General features: G+C 46.7%; 2 protein-coding genes across 2 annotated transcripts in view; one reads left to right on the top strand and one right to left on the bottom strand.

Moving 5' to 3' along the window:
- The window catches only part of Bphl (biphenyl hydrolase like), a 35,990-nt gene extending 34,372 nt beyond the window's left edge, over nucleotides 1–1,618 (top strand). Inside the window, exon 7 of the mRNA XM_008831674.2 lies at nucleotides 1,221–1,618. Coding sequence (XP_008829896.1) covers nucleotides 1,221–1,308 — 88 coding nt within the window. The 3' untranslated portion in view covers nucleotides 1,309–1,618. The remainder of the gene's footprint in view (nucleotides 1–1,220) is intronic.
- Nucleotides 1,619–1,855: 237 nt separating this feature from the next.
- On the bottom strand, nucleotides 1,856–5,544 carry LOC103732935 (tubulin beta-2A chain). Its single transcript, XM_008831673.2, has 4 exons — nucleotides 5,389–5,544; nucleotides 4,127–4,235; nucleotides 3,723–3,833; nucleotides 1,856–3,110 (listed from the first exon to the last, which is right to left on the bottom strand). Exons 1-4 carry the CDS (start codon nucleotides 5,443–5,445, stop codon nucleotides 2,050–2,052), a joined length of 1,338 nt encoding a protein of 445 aa, XP_008829895.1. The 5' UTR covers nucleotides 5,446–5,544; the 3' UTR covers nucleotides 1,856–2,049.
- Between the last annotated feature and the right edge of the window lie 13,415 nt (nucleotides 5,545–18,959).

Genomic DNA, 18,959 nt, shown 5'->3' with positions numbered 1-18,959 from the left:
ACTGACCTGAAGAGGGCTAGCATCTTCCTAGGACAGCTGCCTTCCCTAAGAGTCCTCCCTAGTGCCCACCGAGGTTCTGAGAGTCATAAGCACCCAGCTCTGAAAGGTCAGAGAACTATACGATGTGTTTACAGGATTTTTGCTCCAATATAATCCTGTTGACATCCAGTTGTCACTGTAGGAAAAATGACTTGAACCTGAGCTTACATCCTAAACACTTTGTTTAAAACTTTGACTGTTTCTCCACTTTGGAATCTAGTAAATAAAATGCAGATTTCAAAGAGGATGGTACTTAAGAAATTGCAGACCAGTCCCCTTTGACCAAAATTCCATTGAATGGAAGAAGCCTTTCCAAAGCAGAGGGGAACACCAAGGCGAGATGTGGCAGCTGCGGAAGTGGCTCTGAGGACCCAGCTGCCAACGAGCCCTGGCACTTGCCCAAAATTCCCAAGGAATTTTGCCATCTGTCCAGTGGCTGTAGTCAGGCTTATCTGCTCAGTACGCTAAACATGATAGGGTGGGTGGCTTGGAACCTTGAATGAAGGCTGCTGTGTCTGAGAATTCTGATTTGGCTTTCTCACTATGCAGATACCCCAAGAAACCCACCCAACCCAGTGAATTCTGACCATTTATTTATTTATTTATTTTTGGTCTTTTTGAGACAGGGTCTCCCTGTAGCCCCAGCTGTCCTGGAACTCACTATGTAGACCTGGCTGGCCTTCATTTCTTATATTTAATCATCTTGTTCTTTAGGCAGAGTCTTATATGTGGAACCCAGGCTGGCCTCAAACAGATGATCCTCCTGCCTCTGCCTCCCAAGTGCCAGGATTTCAGGCAAGTACCACCATGCTTGACTAGTATCTTAACCATAGTTCCAATAGTCTTTTAAAAACAAGTTTGTTAAAATGGATTTTTAAGGCAATTACCAAATCACCTCTTCCATTGTTTTTCAACCAATCCATTTGTTACCTGATGTGATTCTGAATACATTGCCACTGCTAAGTGATGGCCTGATGAACCATCTCTAGGGTGGTCAGAACTTCCAAGGGGATTCATTCCAATACCCATAGTTATGTAAGGCTTATACGGTTACCTTACATGTGTCCCTAATAGTAGTCAAGGGAAAAATGTGAGTTTTTCAGTTTATAGATTTTCACAAAACGTTCAAGAGGGGAAAAGATTTTTAATTGACACATCACAAACTTGGTTTGTGTTTTCAGATTGCATCTGATGCCAGAAGGAAAACATAACTTGCATTTACGTTTTGCAAATGAATTCAACAAACTGGCAGAAGAATTCTTACAATGAAAACATGGGAAGACTTTGGTGTCTCAGTAGTTCTGCATTGAAGGACTTGATCATGCCATTGCCTAGTACCAGGATGCTCCAAAACACCCTCCCTTGCTTTGTGCCTCAGTTCAGACCTGCCAGGCTTTCTACCATCCCTACAATATGACTCTACTCAAGCAGGAATAGTAGCACATCAAAATCAGGTTCTAGCTTTAAAAACTACAAAAAAAATGAATGCTGATTTTTAAACATTAAATTATGAATATCTATCATTGTCTTAAAAGTAAATTCTTACCATCATTTTCAAATAAATTTTATGTGAAACATTTGCAGGGTTCACTCTTGCTATTTAAGACATCTTGCATTTGTAGCACACATTTTGCCTGAGAGTTAAAGCTGAACTTGTGTTTGTCCTATGTTCTGCAGGTTCATAGGATGTCTGCCATGTTACCAATTAAAACACTAAGCAGAAATCCTACATGGCTACTAATATTATACCCCAAAGCTTTATATTTCAGAAATACTTAGTAAATGAATAAGGGGAAGGAGAATAAAGACCACAAGGTTTTATACACATGCTTTTTATTAGTATAGATATCTTAACAGACAATACTGTTATCTTTAGGGAAGGTCCCCATTATTACATCAACAGTGAAATTCTGACAGAGGCAAAACTGAGCACCATAGTTTACAAATAGAAAGACCATGCTGGAGGACAACAGAAGTTCACTAAGGATGCACAATGTATCTGAAAAGTTCTTAAGCTTCATCCTCACCCTCCTCCTCCTCGAACTCGCCCTGCTCATCAGCCGTGGCATCTTGGTACTGCTGGTACTCAGATACCAGGTCATTCATGTTGCTCTCCGCCTCTGTGAACTCCATCTCATCCATGCCCTCACCCGTGTACCAGTGCAGGAAGGCCTTGCGCCGGAACATGGCAGTGAACTGCTCCGAGATGCGCTTGAACAGCTCCTGGATGGCCGTGCTGTTGCCAATGAAGGTGGCCGACATCTTGAGGCCTCGTGGGGGGATGTCACACACGGCCGTCTTCACGTTGTTGGGGATCCACTCCACGAAGTAGCTGCTGTTCTTGTTCTGCACGTTGAGCATCTGCTCGTCCACCTCCTTCATGGACATGCGGCCACGGAAGATGGCCGCCACTGTCAGGTAGCGGCCATGGCGAGGGTCGCAGGCAGCCATCATGTTCTTGGAGTCGAACATCTGCTGGGTGAGCTCAGGCACCGTCAGGGCGCGGTACTGCTGACTGCCCCGGCTGGTCAGGGGTGCAAAGCCTGGCATGAAGAAGTGCAGGCGTGGGAAGGGCACCATGTTCACCGCCAGCTTGCGCAGGTCTGCATTCAGCTGGCCTGGGAAGCGCAAGCAGGTGGTCACCCCGCTCATGGTGGCTGACACCAGGTGGTTGAGGTCGCCATATGTGGGTGTGGTCAGCTTGAGGGTGCGGAAGCAGATGTCATACAGAGCCTCATTGTCAATGGAATATGTTTCATCTGTGTTCTCCACCAGCTGGTGCACAGAGAGGGTGGCATTGTAGGGCTCTACCACAGTGTCAGAGACCTTGGGTGAGGGCATGACACTGAAGGTATTCATGATGCGGTCTGGGTACTCCTCTCGGATCTTGCTGATGAGAAGGGTGCCCATGCCTGAGCCAGTGCCTCCCCCGAGTGAGTGGGTCAGCTGGAAGCCCTGGAGACAGTCACAGCTTTCTGACTCCTTCCTCACCACGTCCAGGACCGAGTCCACCAGCTCAGCTCCCTCTGTGTAGTGGCCCTTTGCCCAATTATTTCCTGCACCACTCTGGCCTGTTAGTAGGAAATAGAATATTAGACACCTAGAAATTCAGGATTGTGTCACTGGACTGTGAAGAAGATAGAACTGGTCTTAGAGAGTCTTTGATAGACTTTTAGATATAGTTTTATGTGAAGAAAACTATTTTCAATGTAATAAAAGCAAGAATCAAGTTCAAGGAGAGAATACATTTTAACAAAACTCAGCTGTTTCTAAAATTAATGCAAAATAGTCTCTCTTCTAATTAGGTACAATTAAACAGGCAGGGGAAGGCAGGTCTACTTTGTCTAAACCGTGGTCGCCAAAATGGTTTCCTAGTGTCCCTGGTCCTTAGAAATTCCCTGAAGCCTATGACACCCTGTTTGAAGCCTTTCTTGCTCTCTACCTCCCACCCCCGACCAAAACTGCTCCAGGTGGAGGCCCTCATAGCCTATGCTGGCTGACACTCTCCTCTAAGCTGCCAGGGGTGGCCTCAGACATGACCCTGTCAGCTGGGGGAGGGTTGGCCAGCCTTGCCATCTGTGGACACAGGCTCATCTAGGCATTAAGACACAACTGGGAAGCCCGTGGCTGCTAGGAAGGAGGTGAGTCATCTGGCCAGCTCCCATGGAACATGACGACATTACCAAACACGAAGTTGTCTGGCCTGAAGATCTGGCCGAATGGTCCCGACCTCACCGAGTCCATGGTGCCGGGCTCCAGGTCCACCAGGATGGCCCGAGGTACGTATTTGTTGCCTATGGGAACAAGAGCAGACTTAGACCTGGGGCTGGCATGGAAAGAGGTGGCTCTCACAGCAGGAGTCAGTACAGAAATTCCAGCATTGGAGACAAAGGGAGGAAAAGAAAATGGAGACCCAGAGCATGCTTAGTCATGACAAACATGCAAAGGTCTGTCTGCAGGAACTACAAAGAGCATTTCTCTTTTGCAGTTGGCATTTTAAATAAGTATGCAAAGGTATTTGTCATTTGTATGCTCCTGGGCCACTTCCTTTGCCACTGGAAAGCAAAGCTGACACCCCAGTACTCACCAGCAGCTTCATTGTAGTACACGTTGATTCTCTCCAGCTGCAAGTCACTGTCTCCATGGTAACTGCCAGTGGGGTCGATGCCATGCTCATCGCTTATGACCTCCCAAAACTGAAATGAAGAGATTCACATGATGACTTAGGATTCTGTCACTGAAGAAAGGCCTTGGTAAGACAGTAGACTAGATACTAGTGAGGTGCAGAGCCCTATGTCCTTGCGCAGCAGCTACTGCAGAGGGACTTGGAAATCCGCATAGCATTGGCCATGTTCTGACCACAGATGCAGAGCTGGCTGGGAGGGGCCTGGAGAAGGGGGCTCAGCAGATCTCCTAGGAAGCTGCAGAGGCAGGGGTGACTTGCTACATCCATGTTGATGGATGGGTAAGGACAGAGGGGAGGATCAGGTGCCCCGCCCCCTGCGTCACCCTGGCACAGACCCCACACAGCTTTCAACAGCAGGATTACACACCACTGACCTACATATTGGCCTCCAAGGTGTTAACCCTGGGCTATGAATGTGTTGGGATGGGCATCGCAATCCTGGGAGGGTGCCCACCCCGGTGGCCCTGGAAAAAACTGGCCATCATGAGGATGCAGTCTCCATTGTGACTTGGCAGCAGGAAAGGGGGCGGGGAGGTTGGGTGGGCAATATGGCGGTTTTGAAAGAGACCACGTCCTTGTAAAGGCTCCCGCCCACACCCATGTTCCGTGCTCACTGCTGCCTCCCGGTTGCAGTTGGGACTCGGCCCCCCATCCAATGCAGTCACCTGCCGTCTCGCAGCATGGAAAGACAACCATGGCGTGTTATGTCATCGTGTCTAGCCCGAGCCCATGTAAGAGAATTTATAACACTCTCGTCTGTTGGCCCAAAGAGGCGCCTCTATAATATCTGTTAGCCCATGACATTGCATTTTTTCATTCAAATGATAGATAAAAATATGCAAATTACATTTACATGAGGCTAGCAATATGTTAGATGGTGATCCCAAATTTCAGAGACAAATACACTCAAGGCGACTACCAACTCTGCCTGGCAGCGGGGATGCGTCCCGAAGCAATGTGATGGGCCTTGATTTAAGACCCTGCTTTCGCGCATCATGACAGGTTAAGCGGCTTTCAGAGCCCCACCCAGCCAGAAGCCCTGCGGTGGAATGCACCAGTCGGGGTGCTCCGCTTGCTCCCGGAGGCTCGGCCCCGCCCACTACCTCTGGACCCCCGGCCCGGGGGGGAGATCCCATCCTCCCTCACCCCAGGGGTGCGCCCACCTTAGCGCCGATCTGGTTGCCGCACTGGCCCGCCTGGATGTGCACGATCTCGCGCATGGTGCCGGCTATGGAGCGGGTGGAGGCGCTGGCCCTCGGAGCTGTGCGTGTACTGAGGGCTCGGGAGCGCTAAGACCTGTCGCCGCCCCCCAGCTCCGACTTTTATACCTCGGGACCCGCCCGGCTGCGCTGACGTCATGGGGGCGGGGCCGATGGGCGGTGCGGCAGGAACTGCGGCACCACGAGGGGGAGCCGGGGCGCGGTGCGAGGTGCCCGGGCACAGGCCATGAAGTCCGCGGGGTCCGCGGAGTGCCCAGGGTGCCGGGTCTCGCGTCCTGCGTCCGAGCGCGGTTCCCACATCTTGGTCCTGCCCACCTGCTTCCCGCACCGCGTCCACTTTGTGCTCCTCGGCTGGCGCGACCCTTGGGTTACACTGCAGTTCCTCTCCCACTCCAGCCACTCCCCACACTGTCGGGGACTGGAAACGGGTCCCACGTTGCCGGGCAGGCAGACGGCGCCTCCCACTTGAAAGACGCATCTGCACTGGAATGTCCAGCTGTACAGGGCGCCCACATCCTGGCCAGGGTCCCCGACTCTGGCTCGCCTCGCTATCTTTTCCGTCTGCGTGGAATTCAGGGGGAAAAGCCAATTGAGAGGGGGAGAGGAGGTGGGGACAGGCAATGGGGAGCGTCCTCTAGGACAGTGAGGATGCGCTCGCTCTACAGGTGGATCATGGGCTGGGAGGGAGGATAAATGGGTGGTGAGCTCTGGATTTGTCTGGAGTCTGCTCTGGGCTCTGGATTCTCAGGTCCTGGTAAAAGCCTTTTGAATGTCAAAAATTCTGCACACGTATACGTGTTAGAAGGAGAGAGGGAGGAAAGAGAAGAAATGTGAAAGCTCCGAGGCATGCACCTTCCAAACATTAGGTCACCTAATTGTCAGAGAACATTGCAGACCTGCCCAGGTCATTTGGGTAGCCACTAGCCACAGGTGAGCACTTGAAACATAGGGCATCGGAATTGTGATGTTGCATGTGAAATACACAGTGGGTTACATGGGCTCAGTAAGTTAAAATAATGTGAAGAACTGCATAGACCACACATCAAAATGATAATATTTTGGATGTATCGTGTGAGATATTTTTTAAATGCTTCACTTTTTCACATTTAAAAATGTGGTAGCCAGGGGCTGGAGAGATGGCTGAGCAGCTCGGAGGACCTGGTGTTCTTCCAGAGAACCAGGGCGGGTTGGATTCCCAGCACCACATGCAGCTAACACCATCACCATCCTTAGGATCTGAAGTCCTCTCCTGCCCTCCCGGGGCACTGCATAACACCTGTGCACTAACATACATGCAGGCATGACAGTCATACACATAAAAATATTTTTTAATGTGATAACCAGAGGCTGGAGAGATGGCTCAGCAGTTAACAATGACATCTAGCTGCTCTTGCAGAGAACCTGAGTTTGGTTCTCACCACCAACATCTAGCAATTGACAACTGCCTGTAACCCCAGCTCCAGAAGATCCACACCCTCTTCTGACCTCCTCAAGCAACCCCTCTCCCCCCACACACGAGCATATACACATAGACATACACATAAATAAAAATAAATCCAAAAAAATGTATTAGCCAGGAAAATATAAAAATACTGGTATGGTCCACTTTCAGAGCTCACAGTGTGCTGGATAGCTTTAGTGTCAACTTGACACACCTGGGTTGAGGGACCCTCAATTAGGGAATTGCCTCCATTGGACTGGCCTGTGGCCATTTCTGAGGGGCATCTTCTAGATGATGTGGGAGGGCCCAGCGCACTGTGGGTGGTTCCACCCCTGGGCAGGTGGGCCTGTGTTGTATAAGAAAGCAGGCTGAACAGGGGCCAGGAGAGCAAGCCAATAAGCAGCATTCATCCATAGCCTGTGCTCCAGCTCCTGCCTCCAAGTTCCTGCCCTGAGTTCCTACCTTGGGCTCCCAGATGAACTGTGACCTGGGATATGTAAGCTAAATAAACCCTTTCCTCCCCAAGTTGGTAGTGGTCAGAGTATTTTGTCACAACAATGGAGAAACAAACCAGGACACGGTTCATTTCTGTTTGCCAGCACTGTTCTGCAGTAAGCATTGTTACGATCCTTCTACAGGACAGAAAAACCAAGACTGTAAAAGCCTGACCAGCCACAAAGCTAGCAAGCAAAGGACTCTATATTCTTTCTATAAGCAGAAAGTCAGGGGGAGTTTCAAAGGCTTGGGATGAGGTCAGGACCTACCTGAGTTTGTTTTCCTTCGATCTTAGACAGCAAGTGAACAAGGGCCTCCACCTTTTCCTCTTTGGAGCCTGTTTTCTCAAATATAAAATAATTACAGGTGTTCTGGAACTGGCTTTGTGAGCAGGAACTGAGAAGGATATATGAAAGGGGGTTGAAATTTATAGAGCAAAAATGCCTCCATAAAGCCCAAGGTGATGCTGTCATAAATGGATCTTGCTTGCTATATTAATAGTGGGTCATTAGCAGAGGTAGAAGAACAAGCCAGTCATGCATAATTAAGCTTGGGCTATGTCACATCATCAGCCCTGCTTCAGTGAGCCAGACCTCCAGGGTCCTCCATCCCAGCAGGCAGGCATTGTCAGTGCCTCTTTGGGTGGAGTTAGATGTTCTAAACTCTTCTGTTTTTCTTCCCAAGCTGTTGGGTCCCCACTTGTCCAGATGTTGCTCTTCCCAGAGACCAGGTTTGGTCCCCATCTTCTCCCTACATCTGCTTCCAGTTCTACATCTTGTCTCTTTATGATCAGCTAGAACCTTCCAGAACCCCTCCAGAAATGGTCCTGCTCTGGGTAATATCACTGACTAACATTTCACAAAGATTTCCTAGAGACAATTGCCAGTTGACCTTTATTGCTTCATTCAAGGTAGAAGTTTAAGGCCAGTAGGATCAGAGGCTATGATTGGGAAGGGACGATTCTAGGGATGTGAGGTCCCCAAGCCAGCAGGGACTGGATCACCCAGGAAGTGAGCCTGTTCTACTGCTTCTAGCTTGATCCTTCTGCAAGTCGCTTCACCTCTGAGCCTGTCTCACCAGATCTGGGATGGAAATCTGTTCTATTGTGCCATGGGATGAGCTGTGCTGGTGTCCTCTGGACACTGAGTGGCCACTCAGTAACTGAACAACACCGGCATTGCTCAAGACAGACACAGGCCCCTGAAGACCATCTACGTTGAGCATTATCTGGAGTCTTCCTGCTCCCTCCACTGGGCACATGGCCCTGGTGACTATTATTATAACTAAGGAAACATAGGTTTCAGACAATGCCTGCCCTGCCTAAGGTGACTCATGTGAGGGCTGAGTCTGCTCTCTGAATAGCGAAACCCCACCACACTATCCATTGCAAAGCAAGGCTACTTTGTGCAGCTCAGAACAGATGATGGGAGAAAACGAGGCAACTATTTCCTCCCACTCTAGAACAGGCCTCTGAAGAACTTTGCAGGGAAAATAATTAGCTCCTCCCTCCTTTCATTCATATATATATGTATAATCTAAAAGGAAGCAATTTGCTGACTTACTAGACAGATGATGGCAAGGGAAGACAGTGTCCTCTAGCCATAGGCCATATCCTGCTGTAACCCTGATGTTGCCAGCACTGTTTGAGCTGCATCACCCCAACCCAGAAGGCCTTGTAGAGTGATGATGACAAAATTCAGACAAGAAGACGAATGGCTGAACATGGACTCTGGTTTTAACCTTTCTCTTAGCCTGCCCAGTCCTGCATAGGGCTCTACCAGGAAAGGTTCCAGTGACAATGCTTTGGTGAAAGTGCTCTGTGGATATGTGACATGTTATAACCATTACTGCTAAGTGATGTTCTTTCTACAGGTGACAGACATATTTGGAACAGATTTACCAATCCACGTACAAGGGTCCTGAATTTTTGAAAACATTGCCATCAATATCAATCCCACTGAAATTTATTAATTTTTACATCAAGATGACAATAATAACTTAGAGTAAATATATAGTGATATTTTCAGTCCCCTTCTAGAATATGTCATATCTTATTATAAGTATTAATCCAGGCCTTTGGAGATGAAAGATGCTCCTCCTGGTCAGAGGTCAAGCTCTTATTAGGTGCTACCCCCAAATATGTGTGTGTGTGTGTGTGTGTGTGTGTGTATTTTATGTATGCATTTCCCAGTTATAATTAAAAATTTAGAGCTGGAAAAGTGACTCAAAATGGTAAAGATGTTTTCCATGCAAGCCTGGTGGCCTGACTTCAATCCCTAGAACCCATGGAAAGATGGAAGGAGAGAACAGACTCCACCAAAAGTTGTCCTATGACCTCCACATTTTTCGGTCTTTTTGAGACAGGGTCTTCCCACAGCCCCAGCTGTCCTGGACCTCACTATGTAGACCAGGCTGGCCTTGAACTCACAGAGATCTGCCTGCCTCTGCCTCTTGAGTGCTGGGATTAAAGGTGTGTGCCACCATGCCCAGTTACAATATAATTTTTTAATTTTAAAATTTAGGAGATGTTAAGAGGCCTAGTATCCATTAGTCTCTGCATGCATCTTCTTTCACTGCTGCTATTTGGTGATAATGGCTTCCTTTTCCCTATGCTGGGTTGTTTAGGTAGTTTTGTTCCTTTTGCCATAATTTTAATATGTAATATGTAATAAATACTAACTTCTTGGGCCATAAATCAGATATAATCTCACAGTGTCTCCCAGCTGCCGTTATTCTCCCCATAACCTGGAGCATCTGGGCCACATTGAATTCTCTGAAGGAATTCTGTCTCTTGTGGCCAAGGCTGTTTGCATGATGGGAAGGAATTTCCCCCAATTCCCTGGGGGTAAGAACACAGGCGTATATGTTGAGAGTGTGTGTGCAAATGCCACCTCCTAACCCCAGCACTTTGCTTCCTTACCTGTGAAGTGGGATAATAATAGTACCAGCCCTCTACATCTGTGGGTTAATCTAGCCATGCCTTTGTGAGTCAGAAATAGCTGCAAACAATGCTTGTGCCTGAACACCTACTGACTTTGTTCTTTTCATTGTCTGAATAATACACTATGTCATACATAGTGAACACAACATGATACATATAGTAATCACAAAGGTATTAGAAGTAATCTAGAAATGAAGTCTATTGGGGGCTGTGCATGGGTTCTATGCAAATTCTGCACCATTTTATGTGAGGGATTTGAGCATCTGAGGATTTGGGTTCTAGGAGTCCTGGGACCCGTTTCTATGAATACCAAGGGACAACTGCATCTCCCCCTGGGGCTGTTACAATGACTGAGCTAATATGAGAAAGCAGTTACAATACCACCTGCCACATAGCAACTGTTACATAAATCCTAGCTATTACAATTGGGATTATCATTCCCTCCCTCCCCGTCTTTCTTTCCTTCCTCCCCTCCCTCCCCCACTCCCTCCCTTCCTCCTTTTGGGAGCTTGTATTAGTTTTCTTGTACTATGTCAAAATATCTAAGAAAACAAAGTGGGGAGGTTTCTTTTGCACCCTGCTGCAGAGAGCTCAGTTATGTTCATTTGGCCCTGTATGCATCTCCATAAGTCAGAACTCAACTCAAATGTCATCATGGTTTGGAATTTCAAAATCTCCAAATGCTTGTGAGTTTAAGGCTTGTTCTCCAACTTCTAGTGTTATAGGGAGGTGGGAGAACCTTAAAGAGGTGGGTTTTAGTAGAAGGAAGTTAGGCCACTGTATGTCCTTGAAGGGGATATTGTGACTCTAGCTCCTCCTGGCGTCTTTCTCATCTCAGCCTCGATTCAGTGGGCAACTTTCTTCATAACAAGCTCCCACCACAGTGTACTGTGTCCACAACAGGCCACAAAGCAATGAGTCAACCAATCATAGACTGAAACTGTCAAAACTATGTGCCAAGTGAAACTTTCCTCCTTATAACATCCTTTATTTATTGATATTTATTTATTTATTTATTTATTTATTTATTCATTCATTCATTCATTCATTGAGGGTCCCCCTGTAGTCCCAGTTGGTCTGGAACTCACTATGTAAACTAAACTGGCCTCAATCTTACAGAGATCTGCCTGCCTCTGTCTCCTGAGTGCTGGGATTAAAGGTATGTGCCATAATATTTTTTATCCTGGGTATCTTATAGTGACAGAAAGCTGACCGACACAATTACTTTCTGTGTGATACTCTTATTAGTAAAAACTGCTCCCTCCTCTGGGCCCCATGCTGTTGTATGTACACCTTCCTGTTATCATCCTTAGTTTTGGTCCATGAAGACAGGGTTTGGGATGTGATGAAGTAGCAGCACTCACAAGCAGTGAGTTGAGGCATTTTTTAAGTGTTCCTTCCCCTACACAAGCCCCTTAGGTCTGCAGGTCCCTAGGGGACACCCTGCACCATGTCAGTCAGGGCAGGTCTGGGCCCCAGCATCCCCTGGCCAACTCTGTGAAGTGCCTGAGACTCCGAAGACTTGTTCCCATCACTTCCCAATGTTCTAGTTCTCTCTCTCTTTTCTGGACACAAGCTCTTTTCATGCTTCTCCAACATCTTGCTTGCAATGGAATTTGGGTGGGGCTAACTAAGCCACTCAAAGGGCCCAAGCTAGTGTATAAAGAGTACTGGAACACTGGTCAGTTCACCTAGAATGTTCCAAAGCCCAGAATCTGTTCCATTTTACTATCAAGGCAAATAGCAACTTGGAAAGACTGACATCAACGTTTTTCTTAATGTTTTCTGTGTAGGGAGGAAGCCAGAGGTTTGTGCAGGGTCTAATAATCCTGCCTTTGCTGAAAATGTGTGAGGGGGAGTTTTACAGCAAACAGATGCAAGCAGGAGGGAAAGATCCTGGACTACAGATGACTGTCTTGTCTGCTTTTCCATGAGGCCCCAAATACACTGCTGGTGTTTCAGCCTCTGATGCAGAAACAGTCCCTCCCTGTCTAAGCCATGGTCTAAGCTACTTTCTGTAGAGCAGTCTGCAGTGGGGGACTGAATTCAAGAGGTACCCAGGGGAAATGCTCTCAAAAGGACCTCTTTTAAGCTATAAGGAAATGCTGAAATACATTTTAAAAGGTGCTTGCTGGGCCTAGAGCACTTAAGATATGGAAAAATCCAGCCTCTAGAGGCATCCTCGATTGGAAAGCTGGAATCTTCAGAGAAACCCTAAATCATTCCTGGTTCTTGTGTTTCCCTCCCCTGTGTCCTGGCTAAACCCCCAAAATGCTTGACTGACCAGATGTCAGGGATGCTTCCCATTGTCTTCAGTGTATCAGTGCCTCATTGTGGTGGTGTATATAAAAGTCATAGGAAGCATCTTTGTTATATAAGATGAATCTTATTGAAGTTTTTTAGTTGGTCCCCTATATCTGCACAGTATACCTCCTTAGATTTGACTAACCATGGATGAAATCTATTCAAAAGCAACAGAAAAGGTCAATACTGAACATATGTAGACTGTTTTCTTGACAAGCTAAACAGCTATTTATATAGCAGCACCATTGTTAACAGGGATTCAGTAATCTAGAGATGATACATAGTGAATAGGAGGATGTGTCTAGGTAATTTGCAAATACTTGGCCATTTAATTGGTACCACAGGGATCTTAGGACCAATCCCCTGGAACACCAAGAACTGATTGTATTTGACAACCCCAAATTCTATTGGTATTAACATAAAGTTGCCAATACTTTGCTGCTAATGTAACGTGCATATGTTTGCTTAATTAAAATGAACATATGCTACTTTTCTTTAAAGTTTATTGGCATGGTCAGTTTTGCTGTTAGGCACTATAAGCACAGTGTTTACTAATGTAAAAGCTAAGTTACTCTGTGATAAGCACAGTTCTATCTGGGTCCAAAAGACCATGTTGTTTCCACTCCACACAGTCTATGTGTGTTAGGCAGGATTCTAAGATGACCCCTGGTGCACATATCCTTTCCTAACTGTTCAATCAAATATTAATCCAGGTATTGCTGGAATGGGATTTTATAAGTAGTTAGGTTTCTTGTCAGTTGACCTTAATATTGCCTAGGGAGGTGGCCCTAATCACATGAGCCCTTTTAAAATAAGATGGTCTGTAGCTGGTGACAGAAAGCATATTAGTTTGGACCAGCAGTCTCAGGACTGCTCCTGTTGGTCTGAAACGAGGAACTACTGTCTCAAAGAGGGGTTCATAAGCAGGGAACAGCAGGCAGCCTCCAGGAGTGGGGAACAGCCTTTGGTCAATAATCATGGAGAAGAGAGGACCTTCAGGCCTATCAGTCCAAGGATAATGAGTGTGAAATGAGTGTGAAATGAGTGTAAATGAGTGTGAAACAGGCCTCTGCCCTCCAGAGAGATGGCAGTGTAGCCCAGGCTGTTCAGCTGTATGAGTCCTGAGGAGGGGACTCATCTTCACTGCTGGGCTCCTGATCCCTGTACTCAGTAAAATGATTGTGTCACTTATAGTGACTAAGTTTGTGGTAACTTATTAGACAGCAATACAGAACTACTAAAGTTTTCCTTTAATACCCATGGGAAATTGATACCTAAATCTGCAGATGATTGTCCCTTCTAATAAAAAACAGTGTCGTGCATGTAAAGAACTTCCTCATACCCTTTGTGTTCTTCAAACCATATCTAGGTGATTTATAATGCCCATGACAGTATAAATGCCTGAAATAGCTATTTATACTATATTGCTCACAGAACAATGTCAGGAAAAATGTCTGCATATTCAGTACAGAGGCAGTCTTTTCCCCAGTTAGCTTCAACACGAGGTTGTCTCAATTCATAGAACTGAATTCAGAACTGAAGGAAAAGGCCCAAAGCTGTTTTGTCATCCTTTGACTATCAATGCTTGAAGAGCAGTTATTAGGTAGTTCTAGCTGTACCAGCTACAGGATGGTTTTGTCATGCCAGTGTCTCAGAGGAAGTTGTCTGCTCAATCTTCCCCTCCCAAACCCCCCAACTCCCCTCCCCCTGCTCTGTTGTTAGTATCAGCATCCTAGATAAAAGGCCTCTACAGGGGAGCTTGGACACCTCCAGGGTGAATACTGCCCTGCTGGTCAGGGATGCGAAGCCTGGCATGAAGAAGTGCAGGCGCGGGAAGGGCACCATGTTCACCGCCAGCTTGCGCAGGTCTGCGTTCAGCTGGCCTGGGAAGCGCAAGCAGGTGGTCACCCCGCTCATGGTGGCTGACACCAGGTGGTTGAGGTCGCCATATGTGGGTGTGGTCAGCTTGAGGGTGCGGAAGCAGATGTCATACAGAGCCTCATTGTCAATGGAATATGTTTCATCCGTGTTCTCCACCAGCTGGTGCACAGAGAGGGTGGCATTGTAGGGCTCCACCACAGTGTCAGAGACTTTGGGTGAGGGCATGACACTGAAGGTATTCATGATGCGGTCTGGGTACTCCTCTCTGATAAGCAGAGTGCCCGTGCCTGAGCCAGTGCCACCTCCCAGTGCCGTCTGTAGTGGCCTTTAGTCAGTTGTTTCCTGCACCACTCTGGTCTCCCAGAGAGAAAGAATATTAGACACAGACACATTAGGAATCCTAGGTTATGCCATTTAGACTATGGAGGGGAAGGAGGGATTTGTCTTAGGAAACTTTTGATAATTTTTTGGATACACTTTTGTTACTGGCAAAAACAAAATTCCATGTGTCAGTGAACCTCAAAAACCCTGAGATTGAGAGTGTTGGGGAAATGTTGATTAGCAGTTACTAAGCTACCGATGGGAGCAGAAGCTCTGCTGTGCTGTTGCTATAGTAACAATAATGTTCTGTGCATGTCAAAAGCTGGAAGGATTCTGAATTTTTGCCACACAGAAATGTTTGAGATGCAAATGCTTAACCTGGTTTAAATGTCAAAAGCTGGAAGGATTCTGAATTTTTGCCACACAGAAATGTTTGAGATGAAAATGCTTAACCTGGTTTAAATATTATACTGTGTGTGTGTGTGTGTGTGTGTGTGTGTGTGTGTGGAGAGAGCGAAGAGAGAGAGAGAGAGAGAGAGAGAGAGAGAGATGGCATGGGGCCTCATTACTGTCTTCAACTTTTCTGCTTTTATGTATTAGTTTAAAAAGAAAACTTTTTTTCGCCTTTCAAAGGCTCAGGAAAAAAAGTTAGATCACAATAAATTAGGAATCATGCTGAGGAGCCAAAGATGGTGGCACATACCTGTAATCCTAGGACTTGGGAGGTAGAAGCAGAAAGATCATCCTGGGCTAAGATGAGAGCCAGGCCAACCTGTGCTATATGAGACCATCTCAAACAAACAAACGAAAGAATCAAGTTGAGGGAAATAATACATTTTTAATAAGACTTAGCTGCTTCTAAAATTAAGCACAGAGAAGATTCAGTAAATGTGCTTAATGAGGTACAATTAAAGAGGCAGAGAATGCAGCACTAAGCACTCATCTAACTCTTGATTATAGCTGCGCTTTTAGTGCCTTGAAGTGATTTCCTGGTGTCCCTTGTCCTTTGAAATCCCCTGAAGCTTATGACACCCTGTTTGAAGTCTTTCTTTCTTATTCTCTACCCCTGAAATCCCCCACCAAGACTGCTGCAGGTGGAGGCCCTCATAGCCTATGCTGGCTGACACTCTTCTCTAAGCTGCCAGGGGTGGCCTCAGACATGACCCTGTCAGCTGGAGGATGGTTGGGCAGCCTTGCCATCTGTGGACACAGGCTCATCTAGGCATTAAGACACAGAACTAGGAAGCCCGCGGCTGCTAGGAAGGAGGTGAGTCATCTGGCCAGCTCCCATGGAACATGACGACATTACCAAACACGAAGTTGTCTGGCCTGAAGATCTGGCCGAATGGTCCTGACCTCACCGAGTCCATGGTGCCGGGCTCCAGGTCCACCAGGATGGCCCGAGGTACGTATTTGTTGCCTATGGGAACAAGAGCAGACTTAGACCTGGGGCTGGCATGGAAAGAGGTGGCTCTCACAGCAGGAGTCAGTACAGAAATTCCAGCATTGGAGACAAAGGGAGGAAAAGAAAATGGAGACCCAGAGCATGCTTAGTCATGACAAACATGCAAAGGTCTGTCTGCAGGAACTACAAAGAGCATTTCTCTTTTGCAGTTGGCATTTTAAATAAGTATGCAAAGGTATTTGTCATTTGTATGCTCCTGGGCCACTTCCTTTGCCACTGGAAAGCAAAGCTGACACCCCAGTACTCACCAGCAGCTTCATTGTAGTACACGTTGATTCTCTCCAGCTGCAAGTCACTGTCTCCATGGTAACTGCCAGTGGGGTCGATGCCATGCTCATCGCTTATGACCTCCCAAAACTGAAATGAAGAGATTCACATGGTAGTTTAGCATCCTAACTGTCCCCAGAATGGCTTTGAGTAGCAGCCTCCACAGTCAGATAGAAAACACTATGAAGTTACTGATCCCTATTTCCTGCAGCAGCTACCGCAGGGGGGCTTGGATATCCGCATAGCATCAGCCATATTCTGGCCACAGATGCAGGTCTGGGAGGGGCCTGGAGGAGGAGGGGGCTCATCAGATTACCTCCTAGGAAGCTGCACAGGCAGGAATTCTCTGTCACTCCAGGCAGGGATAATGTCTGTGATCCATGGATTGAACACTCCTGATACTGACCCTGTGCATCCCTGAACTCACAGGTTTGTATCTGTTATACATACTGGCCTCTGGGTCTAACCATGGAAGAATGAGTGAGTTTGGAGAGAAGGAGATTGGGAGGGCACTAGGACAGCAGTGGAAGGAACGGGCTGTCCTTAAGATGCTTCTTCCGTTGTGAACCTACATCAGGAAAGGGGTGAGGAAACATCCTTGTACCTGTGCCCACCCACATCCATAAACCATGCTTGACGTGGACTCCCCACTGAGGCCTGCAGTGACAGCACCATCTAGTATTGTCACCTGATGTCTTGTAAATGAAAATAAGACCATGCTGTCACATGTCAACACATCTAGACAATGCCCCTGTGAACAGACTCAATCCGGACATGGGTTTAAAGTCACTTGCAATAGAGAAAATGCTCTAGGCTATAAGCATCCAGACTCAAACAAGCAGAATTTGCAGGAATTTTGCATATGGGGACTGAGTGGCAAATGGGTGGGATAAGTGTGTAGCAAAATCAGGCTACTTACACAGGGAGCAGTGTTCTCTGTAGTCAGCAGATTCTGAGACAGCTGTTCAGGCAGACAGTGTGCTCCTGAGTGCCTGAGAGCAAGTCAAAATGTAGAGGCATTTGGGAAGGGTAAACACCAGGCTAAGGTTTGGTGAAGCTAAAGCAGTAGGTAACTCTTTCTTCTTGGCCCTTAGCCATTCGTCCATTGTTTCAGACATCTACAAATCTGTCATTAAATACAATCAACAGGAATAAGATTCATTGCCAAGTTGAGGTTGGTTCAATGAGGTCTCAAGGTGGGCTGGCCATCATGTTCCGATTGTTGCTGTGGAACCACTATACCATCTTTGAATGGGCTCCTAGACTGGCAGGTGTCAGAGAGTGTTAATAATCACATATTTTCAGAAATGCCAGATTTGAGGTTTGAAAGGAATTGGGTAAGAAGGTCCCGTGATGCTTGGCTTGTTTCAGCTTTAACTGAGGTGTAAGTGGCAATTTGATGGATTTTCCTGTTTGTGGTCTGAGTATTTTTGATGCACAGGAATCATAAGTGTCCCTGGGAACACAGACACAGCTGTCACCTCTGACTGCATGGTCATGGGTATCCCTTAGGAAGTGGGGACCATGTCATAAAAAGAAAGGCAGAGACCCATGCAAACAAAAACAAAAAGATAGATATTATGAGGAAATAAAAAATGTTTTAAAATCTCATGATTATCTTAGGTAAGACACAACAGTGAATTCATTAAGAACAGAAGAACTGACCCAGGATAGTGGCTTGTACTATAATCTCAGCAGTTGGAAGGCTGAGGCAGGAGGATTGTCATGAGTTCAAGGTTAATCTGGGCTACATAGTGAGCTCCAGGTCAGCCTGGGCTATAGAGGGAGATCATGTCTTTAAAAAGAAAAAAAGTAAAATTAAAATCTAAAGACTGAAAAAAGGGGGGAGAGGTTGGAGAAATGACTCAGTAGTTAAGAGCACTTGCTGGTCTTGCAGAGGACCTAGGTTTGGTTCCCAGCATCCATCCGGAAGCTAACAGCTGTCTCTAACTTCAGTTCCAGAGAATCCAATGTTCTCTTCTGCTCTCCTCAGGCACTGCACACTTACACACATTCAGGCAAAACACTCATACACATAAAATACAAATTTAAAAATTAGCTGGGCATGGTGACTCACACACCTTTAGTCCCAGTACTCAGGAGGCAGAAGCAGGTGGATTTCTGTGAGTTCTAGACCAGACCAGCCAGGGCTACATAGTGATACCATGACTCAAAACAAAACAAAAGGCTAGAAAGATAGCTCAGGGGTCAAGAGCACCGACTGCTCTTGGAGAGGATCTGGGCTCAGTTCCCAGAACCCACAGGGCGTCAAACAGCCATCTGTAACTCCAGTTCCAGGGGATCCGATGCTTTCTTCTGACCTCCACAGGCATTGTACAACATGGGTGCACTTACATACATGCAGGCAATATACTCACATACATATAAATAATAAAAAA

The sequence above is a fragment of the Nannospalax galili genome, unplaced genomic scaffold, assembly GCF_000622305.1.
Source record: "Nannospalax galili isolate Female #2095 unplaced genomic scaffold, S.galili_v1.0 scaffold72, whole genome shotgun sequence".
Taxonomy (NCBI): domain Eukaryota; kingdom Metazoa; phylum Chordata; class Mammalia; order Rodentia; family Spalacidae; genus Nannospalax; species Nannospalax galili.
The sequence above is the reverse complement of the archived record's forward strand: the minus strand, read 5'-3'. Positions and strand labels throughout refer to the sequence as shown.